General features: G+C 44.7%; 1 protein-coding gene across 1 annotated transcript in view; it reads right to left on the bottom strand.

Moving 5' to 3' along the window:
* Positions 1 to 733: 733 nt before the first annotated feature.
* The window catches only part of SP1 (Sp1 transcription factor), a 60,318-nt gene continuing 42,770 nt past the window's right edge, over positions 734 to 18,281 (bottom strand). Inside the window, exon 6 of the mRNA XM_063952117.1 lies at positions 734 to 6,021. Within this exon, the coding sequence (XP_063808187.1) occupies positions 5,705 to 6,021 (317 nt within the window). The 3' untranslated portion in view covers positions 734 to 5,704. The remainder of the gene's footprint in view (positions 6,022 to 18,281) is intronic.

The raw sequence follows: 18,281 nt of genomic DNA, 5'->3' as shown, positions 1-18,281 counted from the left end.
GTGCTGGTCAATCATATCGGACTGGTCTTTTGCCCTAGATAGTTACTTTTTCCTTAATTTTTTTTTTTTTTTTTATTCAATTGTGCTACTTTTTCCTCAGTTTTGCATTTAAGTTGTCTTTTTTTTTTTTATATTTGTTTATTAGGCAGATGAGATACAAACAGGAACAGGCAATAGTATTGTGTCAGAATATTCTTACCAGGTCATAAGGATACGTTGAACATCCCCTTGGGGGTGATCAAAAACTGAAATGCTTTTAAGTTGTCTTATAGTGTATTAGATACTCAGGATTAATGCTCTGGCATGGCTAAGTCTATGGCGCACTAAACACAGCTATTTGGTGTGATTTGAGGATAGGTGTATGTGGACACAACTGTAAAGTTTGAAGCAGAGACCACGATGAAACAGTAAGAGAAAGGTAACATGACAAGCAAGAGAATGTAAGGTTTGGAGGAGAAGAGGATGGAAAAACAACATTCACATCAGATTTCCACTTTCGGCCCACTAATAATCATATCTTTCAAACAGGAAGTGTTCCATCCACCAGGTCAGATTTTGGAATAATGGCGTCTTCCTTTAAAAGGTTTCGGAAGCATTTATAATTTAAAAATAAAAAATAAACCCCATTAATGGATAATGTATCAAAACAAAGTTTTGAGGTCATCATAGCTTTTGAAAACCTTTATGCCCCAGTCTCAAATTTAATTATATTAAATGAAAAACAACACTTACATTTTGATACAACTCTTAGAGACTTTATTAAAAACAAAAGTGTAATTGGGTTTACAAATGAGTAATAAACTACAGTAATTGTCATCTTTGTACAAAAGAATGGTTTTAAAATGCTTCCAACATTATTATATCAGGAATTAAAAAATAATCAAAAAGAAAGCTACAAGGTAAAAGGCTGTTTTTAATGTTTTAGTTATTGCCAGTGTAATCGAGATTTAGGCACTGTTTAATGTTCCCAGAGATTGTAGAAGAGCGAATGGTGTTAAGATTCCCCCTCATTCATTCATAGCAGAATAATATACTGATAGGGGGAGTGGGTGTCAGAATTTACAATCATGGAGCAATCACTCCAAAATATAAAAAACCTGGTTAAGAAAATAAAATTGTAGTAACGTGTCAGCTCTGTAAAACGAAACACCACCACAATTCCAGCATCAGATGCTGCCACCACATTCCAAGTTTACAATCAACGCTTAAATGCAAATTTTGACCAATCACTTAACCAAGAAATGTGTCTTAACGCTTCATTTTAGAAATGGAAAACAGATGGTTCTGGTTTTCTACAGGGTCTCTTTTGCTACCTTTATATAATTAATAAATGTGCAGTGGGAGAGGAATTAAAATAGGACACATGCAGTCTGCCTACAGTAGTGGCATAAGTCACAGCAGCCAAATTGTACAACACAAATTTAAACAAATCCCATGAAATCTGTAACCTTTGGCAACATTTGTTTTTTAATGGGAGTTTGAAATTTGGAATCTCTGTCGTTATTGAATAGTGATGTTCGATTGATCTCATTTTCATTGAATGGACTTCAGGGAAGATGGATCTGCAAACCGGTCAAAATTGAGTGAAGGGAACGTCATACAACTCCAAGTTTCTTTGAAGTGCTCCTTTTCTCATGACATTACAGTAATAGATCGCACTATAATGTACAACATTATCTAGTGTATTACCGGGGACAATGGAGGCCAGGGGGACCTGCATGGGAAGCAAATATCTTCTATACAAGCTGTGAGCTGCAGTACCTGAGCAGTTAGATCAATCATTGGTAGAATTGCAAGTTAGACTACAAAATAAATTAACGTAACGTGGGATGGTGGTCATTTTAGTTAGGGAACCAATGAAAACCAATTTATCAGTATACTTCTAGATTTCTTTCCACTTATTATAGTTCTAGATCCATGTCATGTATCCGTATACTTCTAGATTATTATTTATTTATTTTCTTAAATACAGATTTAATTAGTTAATCTCCCAGGAAAAACACTGGTTGGAAAAATAGATTTATCTTCAACTCCATATCATGAGGTCAACATACAATTGAAACAATCGCTATCTCCAGACTACAAATAACACATTTAAACAAAACCTGGTTCTTAATAAGCAGAAAACTAGGCATAAACCTAGAACTCATTTTGTTGCGATAAACATTGAACATTAATTTAAAAATGCATAGCTCCGATTAGTCACTGGTTTCATTACGGTGTCCCTACAGTTTGTTGGGGCCTAATTATATTTCAGGGTCGGAGGTTCTTCATGAACATGACCAAACAGTGGCACAATGACAATGTACAAAACACATTAAATAGGACTATCATAACAAACAAACTACACACTTACAAATGAAGGCTGTGTTATATTAACAACACGCTTAAAATTCATGACAGAATTTATTTTCAGTAGGCATCCTACTTTCTAGTAAAGAATGGAAGGTGGAGTGACTTCTCAGTAAGAAGCCCCCTGCCACATCCAGTCAGTCTTTGTGGTCATGAGAATGCAGCCTGTTGCGTCTTAAGAAACGAATGAGACAAAAGGGATTCTCCGCAACACTGATATGTATCCTCCCCGTCCACTCTGAAATGTTTGCTCTTTCCTTTGCGCTGATAACTCACCTATAAGTAGACTTGCCACACTAGCCCTTCAATCTGGGCACCTATTATTACACAGGTTGTGTGCATGGCTAAACTCAAGCATGCATTTCAACCAGAAAACCTGTGTAAATCATAGGTTTTCCAGATCAAAGGGATATTATGGCAAGCCTACCTACTAATATCTTGCCCAGACACCTTAATGTGACAGAACAGGTCCGATTGCATGGCACTATTAATAATTTCACCTATCTGGAGGCGTACAAGCTACACAAAGGATTCCTATATACAATGTCTGTAATATACAATTGTGTGCTATCAGGCTACTTTCATCTCGGCCACAGCGACAAATGCCTGGGAAAGGGTATAGACGTTAGACTAGGTAACACAAACATTAAAGAGCCAACTGCAGGGAATACATTACAGCTTATAAAAAAAAATCTATCAAGTATTTTTTTTCCACATTTCATCAGACTGCGTGATAATTAGACGTCATGACAAAAGAAGAAGCAAAAATACCCCAATGACTTCGAAAACCCCTTAATTCCTAAACACTTTGAAGGGAAGCTGGATTTACAGAATACATTTAATTGTTTTTTCTAAACACTGGGCAGGTTGAAGCGATCGTTAAGCTTCTGTCAGATATCAAGAGCAGCTGTTAAATTATATGGATGACTTATTTTATATATTTTTTTTAAATCACAAAAATTTAATAAGGAAAATAAAAATCTACTTGTAAGTTCAATGCTGAAAGCCCCTACGATGGCAGAAGACAATTCACAGCAGGGGGAATATTCATGCCCAGAGGAATCACTAGTAATCAATTAAATTCAAGTTTTAAAGTGAATACTTGGATGCATTAATGCATAGCTTTTATAGTCCGTTCAGTACTCAAACTCTGATAATAGTAATCATTTATGGCTTAGCCACATGTCTGTAGCTTAAGGCACAGTCATTCAGAAAAAAAAACCCCACCTTGGAATATTTTTAAAATTCACTACTGAACTCGATCCCCCCAAAGCTTCTCAGCAGACTGAACATACTAGGGAAAAAAAACAAAACAACCTTATATCAGACACTACACCCACTACTGAAGTGACAGCAAGGTACACTCATCTAATACCTGCAGCATGCTCTAATTATACCAGTAAGTTGCTCTGCTTTCTGTAACCAAAATACAGAATGAAAAACACAGGATGGTAGACAACTGTATAAAAATACATTTCTCTTCATATGTGTAGGCTATGTTTGAATATATAAAAATATGGCGGTGGAAACCCCACCAAGTACAATTTCCAAAATTATAAGATATGTATATTTACAGAAGTAATGGTGATAAAACTACTCTGATACAATTGTGTGAACGAAAGGGGGAAGATGCACTCAACAAAAACCATGGCGTTTACACTTTCTACTCACTATGCCAAGCTAAAACATTCAATGTCAGGAACTATAGTTCACAATGTCAGACCATTCAGTAATAATATCCCCACTACACTGGAGTAACAGCAGCAGAGAGTAATCTAAGCCATTTCCTTGCAGCAGCCAAGAACTCCACAAGCTTATTGAGGACGTGCAAAGCTATCAATAGGGTTTTGTCACCCAATAACAGTGGTGGATTTTACCTAGGGGCTGCAATCCCCACCCCAGTGAGCTAATGAATCAGACAGGCAAGCCATCCCAAGGGGAGGTACCTGCTCCCCCTGGTACTGGCAGTCCAGGCAGCGATTAGCCAATGGAAAGCCACTCCCTGGATTCTAGAGGCCGCAGCTGATGGAGGCCCTAGAAGTAACTGGTCATGGGCTATGCCAGATACATCGCACTTGAGCAGGCACAGAGGAGAACTGGTGTTGGACTGCAGGACACGGGCATTCCCCGCTCACATAAACAGGTAGGAGATGTCACTGCGCAATAACATTTTTTTTCCATTCAGACTAGATCTCCAATATTGGGTAGCAAAACAGGATCCATTAGCAAATCAAGCAGTCAACATATCGCCGGCCTTCACAAATGACTCACAGATAGGTCACAGCGGAGTTAATTTAGAAAATGAACATTTTTATCCACATTTATTTATTGCAATTACCATAGATACATATGGATAGATCTGATCTCTGCCTGTGGCAAGTGTCAGCCAAACGAATACAAGCAACTGCACCTGCAATAACAGGCTGTGAAGATTTCCAGCAGACCAGGCTATTCCTTGCTCTACAGGGATGTGAAGAAGTGTGTGAAATAAGTTTGAGGGGAAACAAAAATACAAAATGTACACACACAATACCACAAAACGCCAGACTTCAACGTAAAACACAACCTATCCAGATGAGAACAAAAGCAAAACATAAGTAAAGTAAGATAAGGCTATAGGCAGAGGGACCAGGGTAAGTTTTGGTCTAAGCACTTGTTATTACATTACACATTTTTTTTTTGGCATTTTCGTTTTTCTTAATGTTTTTAATATTCTCTCTATATATAGTATCTCTTGTTAAAAATGTCTTGTAATGATAAGAACTATCAAGGCTTGATGGCTACTGGTGTACCATATGTTTTTATCCTTTGCGTTTGAAAAAAATAAGAAAAATAGAAATATTTATTATATATATTTATATTAAAAAAAAAAAAAAAGTCCTGGAAAACGTCTTTACAGCCTTCACCCCAAGATTGAGGTTTTACAGTGGCCACAAATCCTCCGAGACATGAGGACGATATTAAGCTTTATATAAAACGGGTAAAGCATTTTAGTCCACCCTGACACAAACAGGTCAAGATTTAAATAATTGGAAGTATTCCATTAAACAAATACATTGAATCCTCCCAGAGAGGAAGCCCAGTAGATAGCTGTAATATATGGTTAATCAAAGAGGTTTGAAAAAAAAAAAAAAAAAGGGAAGGAAAGAAAAAAGAAGAAGAATTGACTACAGAGCGCGAGACTCCCCTCAGTGAGGGCCGGGAAGACACATTGGCACAAACTTCCATATGACAATAGCAGTTTGACACACTCCATGTATATCTTTTTGGACCCATTATTAAGCTTTACTAGCATCCCCTATACCCAAACACATTTCCCCAACTATTTACAGTCCTGCCCAAGCAATGGCTCTCAGAAGCCGTTGCCGCTGATATTGATGGCTTGCAGGTCTGCCACTTGCATGACGTTGATGCCGCTACTTGCCAGCCGAGCGATGCCTTCAGGAGATATTGCTTCCATGGTCACCATGTTGGTGGTGATGAGTGCTTGGGGTGTAGGGGTGGACGCGGTGCTGCCATCAGAGCCTGTCCCAGCTTCCATTTGTACGGTGGTCATGGTGATGGGTCCAGGCTGACCTTTCTTATTCTGGTGGGTCTTTATGTGTTTGGATAAGTGATCACTCCTCATAAAGCGCTTTGGACATTCGGGACACATAAATTTCTTTTCACCTACAGCAAAGAGAGGTTTGTTATGCCAGTCATTTACTAAACAGAACATTTTATTTTTAAATGCAACCCAAAAGGAGACCTTTAAAGAAGCATTTTCAGGTCCAATGCGCTATGAAGATACCCATTATTGTCATCCTTAATGACACAGACAGGTGTGATATACAAACCAAAATATACACTGCTCAAAAAAATAAAGGGAACACTAAAATAACACATCCTAGATCTGAATGAATGAAATATTCTTATTAAATACTTTGGGGTATATGCAATTGCGGTCGAATTCCCGAAAATTTCGAAAAACGGGACATTTTCGCCCCAAAAAAATAAATCGACAATGCAATTCAGTACTTTTCGTCAAAAAAACGTCCATTCCAAATTCGACTTTTTGAAATTCGACATTTGTCAAATTCGACATTTCTGCAATGGTACAAATGCGGCATTTCAACAAAAGTATATTCAATTGTTTTTTTTTTATTGGTAATAGCATATCTATTTATTTTAGAAGGGATTAGGTACTTGGTTCGTCTATTTAGGAGGCACAAGTATTATTTATACATAAAAAAAAAAAAAATTATTTATATATATATATATATATATATTTATTTTTTTTTTTTTTAAATGGAATGGGGTAAAAATCAGAAAAAAAATGTGTGGGGTCCCCACTCCTAAGCATAACCAGCCTCGGGCTCTTTGAGCCGGTCCTGGTTGTCAAAATACGGGGGGGATGACAGGGGATCCCCCGTATTTTAACCACCAGCACCGGGCTCTGCGCCTTGTCCTGGTGCAAAAAATACGGGGGACAAAAAGAGTAGGGGTCCCCCGTATTTTTTGTACCAGCACCGGGATCCACTAGCTGGACAGATAATGCCACAGCCGGGGGTCACTTTTATACAGCGCCCTGCGGCCGTGGCATTAAATACCCAACTAGTCACCCCTGGCCGGGGTACCCTGGAGGAGTGGGGACCCCTTCAATCAAGGGGTCCCCCCCCCCCCAGCCACCCAAGGGCCAGGGGAGAAGCCCGAGGCTGTCCCCTCCATCCAAGGGCTGCGGATGGGGGGCTGATAGCCATGTGTAAAAATGAAAGAATATTGTTTTTTTGCAGAAGAACTACAAGTCCCAGCAAGCCTCCCCCGCAAGCCGGTACTTGGAGAACCACAAGTACCAGCATGCGGGGGGGAAACAGGCCCGCTGGTACCCAAATAAAAACAGGACACAGACACCGTGAAAGTATAACTTTATTACATACATGCCGACACACATACTTACCTATGTTGACACGCCGACTCTGGCCACATCTCCAATGTCGACGTCCGGGGTACCTGAAAATAAAATTATACTCACCTGATCCAGTGTCCGGTTCTTTTATTGTAATCCACGTACTTGGCAAAACAAAAAAAAAATAAGATTTTAAACCTACCGGTAAATCTATTTCTCCTAGTCCGTAGAGGATGCTGGGGACTCCGTAAGGACCATGGGGTATAAGACGGGCTCCACAGGAGATAGGGCACCTAAAAGAACTTTGACAATGGGTGTGCACTGGCTCCTCCCTCTATGCCCCTCCTCCAGACCTCAGTTAGAGAACTGTGCCCAGAGGAGATGGACACTACAAGGCAGGATTTGGAAATCCAAGGGCAAGATTCATACCAGCCCACACCAATCATACCATGTAACCTGGATCATACATAACCAGTTAACCGTATGAACAAAAAACAGCAACGGTCCAAGACCGATTCAAACTAACATAACCCTTATGTAATCAACAACTATATACAAGTCTTGCAGAGTTTCCACACTGGGACGGGCGCCCAGCATCCTCTACGGACTAAGAGAAATAGATTTACCGGTAGGTTTCAAATCTTATTTTCTCTTACGTCCTAGATGATGCTGGGGACTCCGTAAGGACCATGGGGTTTATACCAAAGCATCCAATCGGGCAGGAGAGTGCGTATGACTCTGCAGCACCGACTAAGCAAACGCTAGGTCCTCATCAGCCAGGGTATCAAACTTGTAGAATTAAGCAAAAATGTTTGACCCCTACCAAGTCGCCGCTCGGCAAAGTTGTAATGCCGAGACGCCTCGGGCAGCCGCCCAAGAAGAGCCCACCTTCCTAGTGGAATGGGCCTTAACCGAATTTGGTACCGGCAATCCAGCCGTAGAGTGAGCCTGCTGAATCGTATTACAGATCCAGCGAGCAATAGTCTGCTTCGAAGCAGGTGCGCCAATCTTATTGGCCGCATACAGGACAAACAGGGCCTCTGTTTTCCCAATTCTAGCCGTCCTGGCTACATAAATCTTTAAGGCCCTGACTAAGTCCAGGGATCTGGAATCCTCCAGGTCACTTGTAGCCACAGGCACCACAATAGGTTGATTCACATGGAATGAAGAAACCACCTTAGGCAAAAATTGCGGACGTGTCCTCAATTCAGCTCGATCCACATGAAAAATCAAGTAGGGGCTTTTGTGTGACAAAGCCGCCAATTCTGATACTCGCCTTGCCGATGCCAAGGCCAACAACATGACCACCTTCCAAGTAAGAAATTTCAACTCAAACTTGTTAAGCGGTTCAAACCAGTGTGATTTTAGGAACTGCAACACCACGTTGAGGTCCCATGGTGCCACTGGAGGCACAAAAGGGGGCTGGATGTGCAGCACTCCCTTTACAAACGTCTGGACTTCTGGAAGAGAAGCCAATTCCTTCTGAAAGAAAATCGAGAGGGCCGAAATCTGAACCTTAACAGAGCCTAATTTCAGGCCCATATCCACTCCTGTTTGTAGGAAGTGGAGAAAACGACCCAGATGAAAATCTTCCGTAGGTGCATTCTTGGTCTCACACCAAGACACATACTTTCGCCAGATACGGTGATAATGCTTAACCGTCACCTCCTTCCTAGCCTTTATTAAAGTAGGGATGACCTCTTCCGGAATTCCCTTTTTTGCTAGGATTCGGCGTTCAACCGCCATGCCGTCAAACGTAACCGCGGTAAGTCTTGAAATACACAGGGCCCCTGCTGCAACAGGTCTTCCCTCAGAGGAAGAGGCCAGGGATCTCCTGTGAGCATCTCTTGTAGATCCGAGTACCAGGCCCTTCGAGGCCAGTCTGGGACAACGAGTATCGTTCGTACTCTTCTTCGTCTTATGATCCTCAACACCTTTGTGATGAGAGGAAGAGGAGGAAACACGTAGACCGATTTGAACACCCACGGTGTTACCAGAGCGTCTACTGCTACTGCCTGAGGGTCCCGAGACCTGGCACAATACCTCCGAAGTTTTTTGTTGAGGCGTGACGCCATCATGTCTATTTGAGGAGTTACCCAAAGATGTATTATGTCTGCAAAGACTTCTTGATGAAGTCCCCACTCTCCTGGATGGAGATCGTGTTTGCTGAGGAAGTCTGCTTCCCAGTTGTCCACTCCCGAAATGAAGACAGCCGACAGAGCGCTCACGTGATTTTCCGCCCAGCGAAGAATCCTGGTGGCTTCCGCCATCGCGACTCTGCTTCTTGTCCCGCCTTGGCGGTTCACATGAGCCACTGCTGTGACATTGTCTGACTGAATCAGAAGCGGTAGGTTTCGAAGAAGACTCTCCGCTTGTCGAAGGCCGTTGTATATGGCCCTGAGTTCCAACACATTGATGTGTAGACATGACTCCTGGTCTGACCAAAGTCCCTGAAAATTTCTTCCTTGTGTGACTGCTCCCCATCCTCGGAGGCTCGCGTCCGTGGAAACCAGGATCCAATCCTGAATTCCGAATCTGCGACCCTCCAGTAGGTGAGCACTTTGCAACCACCACAAAAGAGACACCCTGGCCCCTGGGGACAGAGTAATTTTTCGATGTAAGTGTAGATGGGACCCGGACCACTTGTCCAGAAGGTCCCATTGAAAAGTTCTTCCATGGAACCTTCCGAATGGAATGGCCTCGTAGGCCGCCACCATCTTTCCCAGAACTCGAGTGCACTGGTGAACAGACACCCTTTTCGGTTTCAGCAGGTCTCAGACCATGTTCTGGATGTGCTGGGCTTTCTCCATTGGAAGGAAGACCTTCATTTGTTCCGTATCCAGTATCATACCTAGGAACGGTAGTCGAGTTGTCGGAATCAACTGTGACTTCGGTAGATTTAGAATCCAACTGTGTTGCTGGAGCACTTTCAGAGAGAGTGCCACACTGCTCAGCAATTTCTCCCTTGATCTCGCTTTTATCAGGAGATCGTCCAAGTATGGGATAATTGTGACTCCATGCTTGCGCAGGACCATCATCATTTCCGCCATTATCTTGGTGAAAATCCTCAGGGCCGTGGAAAATCCAAACGGCAACGTCTGAAATTGGTAATGACAATCCTGTACAGCGAATCTCAGGAATTCTTGATGGGGGGGGATATATGGGGACATGAAGGTACGCATCCTTTATGTCCAGAGACACCATGAACTCCCCCTCCTCCATATTGGCTATTATCGCTCTGAGCGATTCCATTTTGAATTTGAATCTTTTTATGTACAGGTTTAGGGATTTCAGATTCAAGATAGGTCTGACCGAACCGTCCGGTTTCGGGACCACAAAGAGGGTTGAGTAGTAACCTCTTCCCTGCTGGTTCATGGGAACCCTGATTATCACTTGCTGTATACACAGCGTTTGAATTGCAGCCAACACTACATCCCGTTCCGACTTGAAAAATCGGCGCGGGGGCACCTCTTCGAATTCCAGTTTGTAACCCTGGGAAACTATTTCTAACACCCAGGGATTCAGGTCTGAGCTGACCCAGACCTGGCTGAAAAGTCGAAGACCTGCGCCCACCGGTGCGGACTCCCTCAGGGGAGTCCCGGCGTCATGCTGTGGGTTTTGGAGTAGCCGTGGAGGACTTTTGTTCCTGGGCGCCTGCCGAAGCAGGTGCTCTTTTGCCTCTGCCCTTACCTCTGGCAAGGAAGGAGGATCCCCAACCTCTTCTGGACTTGTGCGACCGAAAGGACTGCATCTGATAGGGTGGCATTTTCTTTTGCTGTTGGGGAATATATGGTAAAAAAATTTGATTTACCTGCTGTAGCTGTGGAAACCAGGTCAGTCAGCCCATCCCCAAACAATACATCACCCTTATTGGGTAGTACCTCCATATGCTTTTTGGAATCCGCATCACCCATCCATTGGCGAGTCCATTAGGATCGTCTCGCTGAGATCGCATGGCATTGGCCCTAGAAGCCAGCAATCCAATGTCTCTTTGAGCATCGCTCATAAATAAGACTGCGTTTTTTATATGGGCTAGAGTTAAGAATATAGTATCCTTATCCATATTTTCAAAATTATCTGTCAGCTCATCTGCCCAAGCTGCAACTGCGCTACACACCCATGCCGACGCAATCGTCGGTCGTAGTACAGCACCCGTATGAGAATAAATACACTTTAAGGTAGTTTCTTGCCTGCGATCTGCAGGGTCCTTAAGGGCAGCTGTGTCAGGAGACGGTAGCGCCACCTTCTTGGACAAGCGCATCAGTGCCTTGTCCACAGTGGGAGGTGATTCCCAAATCTCCCTGTCCTGTTTAGGGAAGGGGTATGCCATATAAATTCTTTTGGGGATCTGCGGCCTCTTCTCCGGAGTCTCCCAAGCTTTTATAAAGAATTCATTTAATTCATGAGATGTGGGAAAATTAATAATCTGTTTCTTTTCCTTAAACATGTGTACCCTTGTGTCGGGGACCGAGGGTTCATCCTCAATATGCAAGAGATCCCTAATAGCCACAATCATACACTGAATGGTTTTAGTCACCCTAGGGTGCAATTTTACTTCGTCATAGTCGACACTGGAATCAGAGTCCGTGTCGGTAGTAGTGTCTTGTGTTAAGGGACATTTTTGAGACCCCGACGGGCCCTGTGAATCGGTCCAATCCGAGGATTGACCCCCTGATGTTCCCCTTAATTGAGCCTTATCAAGCCTTTCATGTAAAGATGTAACACTTGCATTTAACCTATGCCACATGCCCATCCAATCCTGAGTCGGCACCAGCGACGGGGACACACTACTCATTTGCTCCACCTCCACCTTGGAGAAGCCTTCCGCTTCAGACCTGTCGACACACACTTACCGACACCCCACACACACAGGGGGTTATCTATAAGGGGACAAAACCCCAACCAGGCCCTTAGGGGAGACAGAGAGAGAGAATGCCAGCACACACCCAGCGCCCAAACACTGGAATATATGACCAGATAGTGCTTTTACATATTTATAATGTTAATCTCCATTCACTGCGTCGCCAATGTGCCCCCCTCCTCTTGTTTTCCAGCCTGTGAAGCTCAGCAGGGGAGAGAACAGGGAGCCAGCGTTTTCTCGTGCAGCCTCTGTGGAGAAAATGGCGCTGGTTAATGCCGAGGATCAAGCCCCGCCCACCCAACGGCGGGCTTCGGTCCCCTCATGATATTGTAAGAAAATAGCGGGGGTCCGTGGATTTACTGTCCCACAGCCTAATCCAACATATTTATGCCCAAATAGAGGTTTATTGCTGCCCAGGGCGCCCCCCCCTGCGCCCTGCACCCTACAGTGCCTCGTGTGTGTGTGTGTGTCTGGGAGCAATGGCGCGCAGTTTACCGCTGCGCGCTTACCTCATGAAGATCTGATGTCTTCTGTCGCCTGAAATCTTTTCCTCAATACTCACCCGGCTTCTATCTTCGGCATCTGTGAGGAGGACGGCGGCGCGGCTCCGGGACGAACCCCAGGTAAGACCCGTGTTCCGACTCCCTTTGGAGCTAATGGTGTCCAGTAGCCTAGAAGCAGTGCCCAACCTTACAAGCCAGCTCTGCTTCTCTCTCCTCAGTCCCACGATGCAGGGAGCCTGTTGCCAACAGGACTCCCTGAAAATAAAATACCTAACAAAATTCTTTAAAACAGCAAACTCTTGAGAGCTCACTGCTTTGTACCCTTTCTCCTCTGGGCACAGAATCTAACTGAGGTCTGGAGGAGGGGCATAGAGGGAGGAGCCAGTGCACACCCATAGTCAAAGTTCTTTTAGGTGCCCTATCTCCTGCGGAGCCCGTCTATACCCCATGGTCCTTACGGAGTCCCCAGCATCCTCTAGGACATAAGAGAAACGCATTTACCCGAACCAGACGGACTGAAAGGGTTCCCATGTTTACACATGGGACCCCTTTCCCCGAATGCAGAGATCCCCCATGACTCCTGTCACAGAAGGTGCCTTCAGCCAATCAGGAAGCGCCACTTCGTGGCACTCTCCTGATTGGCTTTGCGCGTCTGAGCCGGCAGACAGCGCATCGTACAGCTCCCTCCATTAATTTCAATGGTGGGAACTTTGCGGTCAGCGGTGGGGTTACCCGCGGTCAGCCGCTGACCGCGGGTGACCACCGCTGACCGCAAAGTTCCCACCATTGAAGATAATGGAGGGGGCTGTGCGATGCGCGTCTGACAGCTCCGACGCGCATACAGCCAATCAGGAGAGTGCCACGACGTGGCGCTTCCTGATTGGCTGAAGGGACCTTCTGTGACAGGAGTCACGGGGGGTCTCTGCTTTCGGGGAAAGGGGTCCCATGTGTAAACATGGGACCCCTTTCAGTCCGTCTGGTTCGGGTAAATGCGTTTTTTTGTTTTGCCAAGTACGTGGATTACAATAAAAGAACCGGACACTGGATCAGGTGAGTATAAATTTTATTTTCAGGTACCCCGGATTTGTCGACATTGGAGACGTGGCCAGAGTCGGCGTGTCAACATAGGTAAGTATGAATGTGTCTGCATGTATGTAATAAAGTTGTATTTTCACGGTGTGCGTGTCCTGTTTTTATTTGGGTATTTTTTTTGCAGAAGAACTACAGGTACCAGCGGGCCCGTTACACCCCCGCATGCTGGTACTTGTGGTTCTCCAAGTACCGGCTTGCGGTGGAGGCTTGCTGGGACTTGTAGTTCTTCTGCAAAAACAATAATCTTTCATTTTTACACATGGCTATCAGCCCACCATACGCAGCCCTTGAATGGGGGGGGGGGGGGGGAAGAGACAGCCTCGGGCTTCACCCCTGGCCCTTGGGTGGCTGGGGGGGGGGGGGGACCCGGTTCCCCACCTTCCAGGGTACCCCGGCCAGGGGTTACTAGTCGGGTATTTAATGTCACGGCCGCAGGGCCCTGTATAAAAGTGACCCCGGCTGTGGCATTATCTGTCCAGCTAGTGAAGCCCGGTGCTGGTACAAAAAATACGGGGGACCCATACTCTTTGTCCCCCGTATTTTTTGCACCAGGACCAGGCGCAGAGCCCGGTGCTGGTTGTTAAAATACGGGGATCCCCTGTCATTATCCCCCCCGTATTTTGGCAACCAGGACCGGCTCAAAGAGCCAGAGGCTGGTTATGCTTAGGAGGGGGGACCCCACGCTATTTTTTTCCGGGGCTTTTTACAGGTTTTTTAAACATTTTTAAAAATCTAATCAAAATCCGTCAAATCGGCCATTTTTCGACAGCGGGACGGTCGAATTCGTTTTTTATTGAATATGTCGAATTCCGGCACCCACCTGCCGGAATTCGACGGTCGAATTTAAAAACGGGCGAAAGTGTGCCGCAATTCGCCCGGAATTGCATATACCCCTTTGTTCTTTACATAGTTGAATGTGCTGACAACAAAATCACACAAAAATCAATGGAAATCAAATTTATTAACCCATGGAGGTCTGGATTTGGAGTCTCACTCAAAATTAAAGTGGAAAAACACACTACAGGCTGATCCAACTTTGATGTAATGTCCTTAAAACAAGTCAAAATGAGGCTCAGTAGTGTGTGTGGCCTCCACGTGCCTGTATGACCTCCCTACAACGCCTGGGCATGCTCCTGATGAGGTGGCGGATGTTCTCCTGAGGGATCTCCTCCCAGACCTGGACTAAAGCATCTGCCAACTCCTGGACTGTCTGTGGTGCAACGTGGCGTTGGTGGATGGAGCGAGACATGATGTCCCAGATGTGCTCAATTGGATTCAGGTCTGGGGAACGGGCGGGCCAGTCCATAGCATCAATGCCTTCGTCTCGCAGGAACTGCTGACACACTCCAGCCACATGAGGTCTAGCATTGTCTTGCATTAGAAGGAACGCAGAGCCAACCGCACCAGCATATGGTCTCACAAGGGGTCTGAGGATCTCATCTCTGTACCTAATGGCACCCCAAAGAAATGCCACCCCACACCATTACTGACCCACTGCCAAACCGGTCATGCTGGAGGATGTTGCAGGCAGCAGAACGTTCTCCTTGGCATCTCCAGACTCTGTCACGTGCTCAGGCTTTCATCTGTGAAGAGCACAGGGCGCCAGTGGCGAATTTGCCAATCTTGGTGTTCTCTGGTAAATGCCAAACGTCCTGCACAGTGTTGAGCTGTAAGCACAACCCCCCACCTGTGGACGTCGGGCCCTCATACCACCCTCATGGAGTCTGTTTCTGATCGTTTGAGTAGACACATGCACATTTGTGGCTTGCTGGAGGTCATTTTGCAGGGATCTGGCAGTGCTCCTCCTGTTCGTCATTGCACAAAGGCGGAGGTAGCGGTCCTGCTGCTGGATTGTTGCCCTCCTACAGCCTCCTCCACGTCTCCTGATGTACTGGCCTGTCTCCTGGTAGCGCCTCCATGCTCTGGACACTACGCTGACAGACACAGCAAACCTTCTTGCCACAGCTCGCATTGATGTGCCATCCTGGATGAGCGCACTACCTGAGCCACTTGTGTGGGTTGTAGACTCCGTCTCATGCTACCACTAGAGTGAAAGCACCGCCAGCTTTCAAAAGTGACCAAAACATCAGCCAGAAAGCATAGGAGCTGAGAAGTGGTCTGTGGTCACCACCTGCAGAACTCCTCCTTTATTGGGGGTGTCTTGCCAATTGCCTATAATTTCCACCTGTTGTCTATTCCATTTGCACAACAGCATGTGAAATTGTTTGTCAATCAGTGTTGCTTCCTAAGTGGACAGTTTGATTTCACAGACGTGTGATTGACTTGGAGTTACATTGTGTTGTTTAAGTGTTCCCTTTATTTTTTTGAGAAGTGTATTTTTCTTTCAGAAGCCTCATAAATGTTTTGGTCTTACATCTTTATATTTACACTGGTGTAGTCAATGGTCTACATAAATAGATTAATAAGTACTGTATAAACGTTTCAGTTGGATCATAACATGTTATTTTAGCATGGATAGGTTGGAGCAGAGAAGGGAAAGGGGAGACATGATAGAAACTTTCAAACATCAAGGGTTTTACCAAGGTACAGGAGGGAGACATTCTTCCAAGGAAGAGAGGTGTTAGAACACAAGGACATGTGCTGAAACTGGAGGGAGGTAGGTTCAGGGGAAATGTAAGGAAAAATTACTTCACAGAAAGGGTAGTGGATACGTGGAATAGCCTACAATAAGAGGTGGTAGAGGCTAAGATAGTAGAGCAATTTAAACATGCTTGGGATAGGCATATGAATATTCTTACAAAAACTAAGGATCAAATAGGGTTGAGGTTGCCTAGAGGTAAAAAATAAATAAATAAAAAAGTAACACTAGATGGGCCACGTGATTCTTGTCTACCATCAAATTCTAAGTTTCTACAGGGCGATTCAAAAGTCGCAGTGCACCCTTTTGTTTCACAAACTGTAAGAAATGGGAAAACTGAATACTTTAGTAAGGTATGGGTGAGGTGGGCTATCTTTTAGGGAATGTACCGAACGTGGGCGCCATCTTCAAATCGTCCATCTTGAATCTAAGTCAGTTTTTGAATGGAAAGGGGGTCGTGTAACACGTCACACAACATCAGAATTTGCTGAAAAGTTTATTGCTGCAGACAGATTTGAAATAGCAGTGACGGTTCAAAAGTAACAACACTTTTTGTTGCAGGTAACTGAAGATGGCTTTGACAAAAATAGGATTTTGGTACTTACCAGGTAAATCCTTTTCTTTGAATCCATAGGGGGCACTGGAGTACTCTTGGGGATATGGACGGGCTTCCGTAGGAACAGCACTGAATATTTAAATTTAGTAACACTCCACCCCTCCATATCCCTGAGCACTTACTCAGTGTTTTTTACTGAGCCGAACAGGAATTAAGAGAGGTTAATAATGGAGTATTACATATAACATAACTGACAATAACGAAGTTAACACATAACGTTACTGACAACTAACAGTTGACACCCTAACCAGCACTTGTAACTTGAACCAGTCGGTGAAAGTGTGTTACCATAAGATCCTCAGAACTAACCACAAGTAGGTAAAACTGCTCTGGGTGGGCGTCCAGTGCCCCCTATGGATTCAAAGAAAAGGATTTACCTGGTAAGTACCAAAATCCTATTTTCTTTTTCATCCACTAGGGGTCACTGGAGTACTCTTGGGACGTACCAAAGCTTCCCCCGTGGGCGGGAGAGCTGTTTGGCACTTGTAACACTAGGCGGCCAAAGCTAGATGCTGATGCCGCAAAAGTATCAAACTTGTAAAAGCGCACAAACGTGTGCACTGAAGACCATGTAGCCGCCCGGCAAAGCTGCGTCGCAGAAGCCCCACGACCAGCTGCCCATGAAGTTCCCACAGAACGTGTGGAATGAGCGGTTACTGACGTAGGCGGTTGTAACCTAGCATGAAGGTAAGCCTGGCGTATGGTCAGTTTTATCCATCTGGATAAAGTTTGTTTAGATGCTGGCCAACCCATCTTGGCAGCATCATAGAGAACAAATAACGTATCCGTCTTACGAACTGAAGACGTTCGGGATACATAAACGCGTAATGCGCGAACCACATCCAGAGTTCCAGAATGTTCTGTCAACACAGGAACTACTATTGGTTGATTGATGTGAAAAGATGACACTACCTTTGGTAAGAAGGCGGGATTCGTCCGAAGTTCCGCTCTGTCATCATGAAACACCAAATACGGTGGCTTGCATGACAAGGCACCCAAATCCGAAACACGCCTTGCCGAAGCTAAGGCTAAGAGAAAAATTGTTTTCCAAGTGAGAAACTTTATATCCACTTGTTGTAAGGGTTCAAAATATGAAGACTGTAAGAACTCCAAAACCAGATTCAAGTCCCATGGCGCTGTAGGTGGAATGAATGGAGGCTGTACCCTGAGTACACCTTGGAGAAAAGTGCGTATAGACGGCAATAGAGCCAATCGTCTTTGAAAGTAAACTGACAAAGCAGATACCTGAACCTTTAGTGTAGATAAGCGCAATCCTCCATCTAACCCTGTTTGTAGAAACAACAACAGGCGGCATACCTTGAAAGCTGATGTCGGAAATTGCCGAGCTTCACACCAACCTATATATGCACGCC

This window comes from Pseudophryne corroboree, chromosome 2 (genome assembly GCF_028390025.1).
Source record: "Pseudophryne corroboree isolate aPseCor3 chromosome 2, aPseCor3.hap2, whole genome shotgun sequence".
Classification (NCBI taxonomy): Eukaryota; Metazoa; Chordata; class Amphibia; order Anura; family Myobatrachidae; genus Pseudophryne; species Pseudophryne corroboree.
Note: the sequence above shows the minus strand (reverse complement) of the source record. Positions and strands in the feature narration are given on the sequence as shown.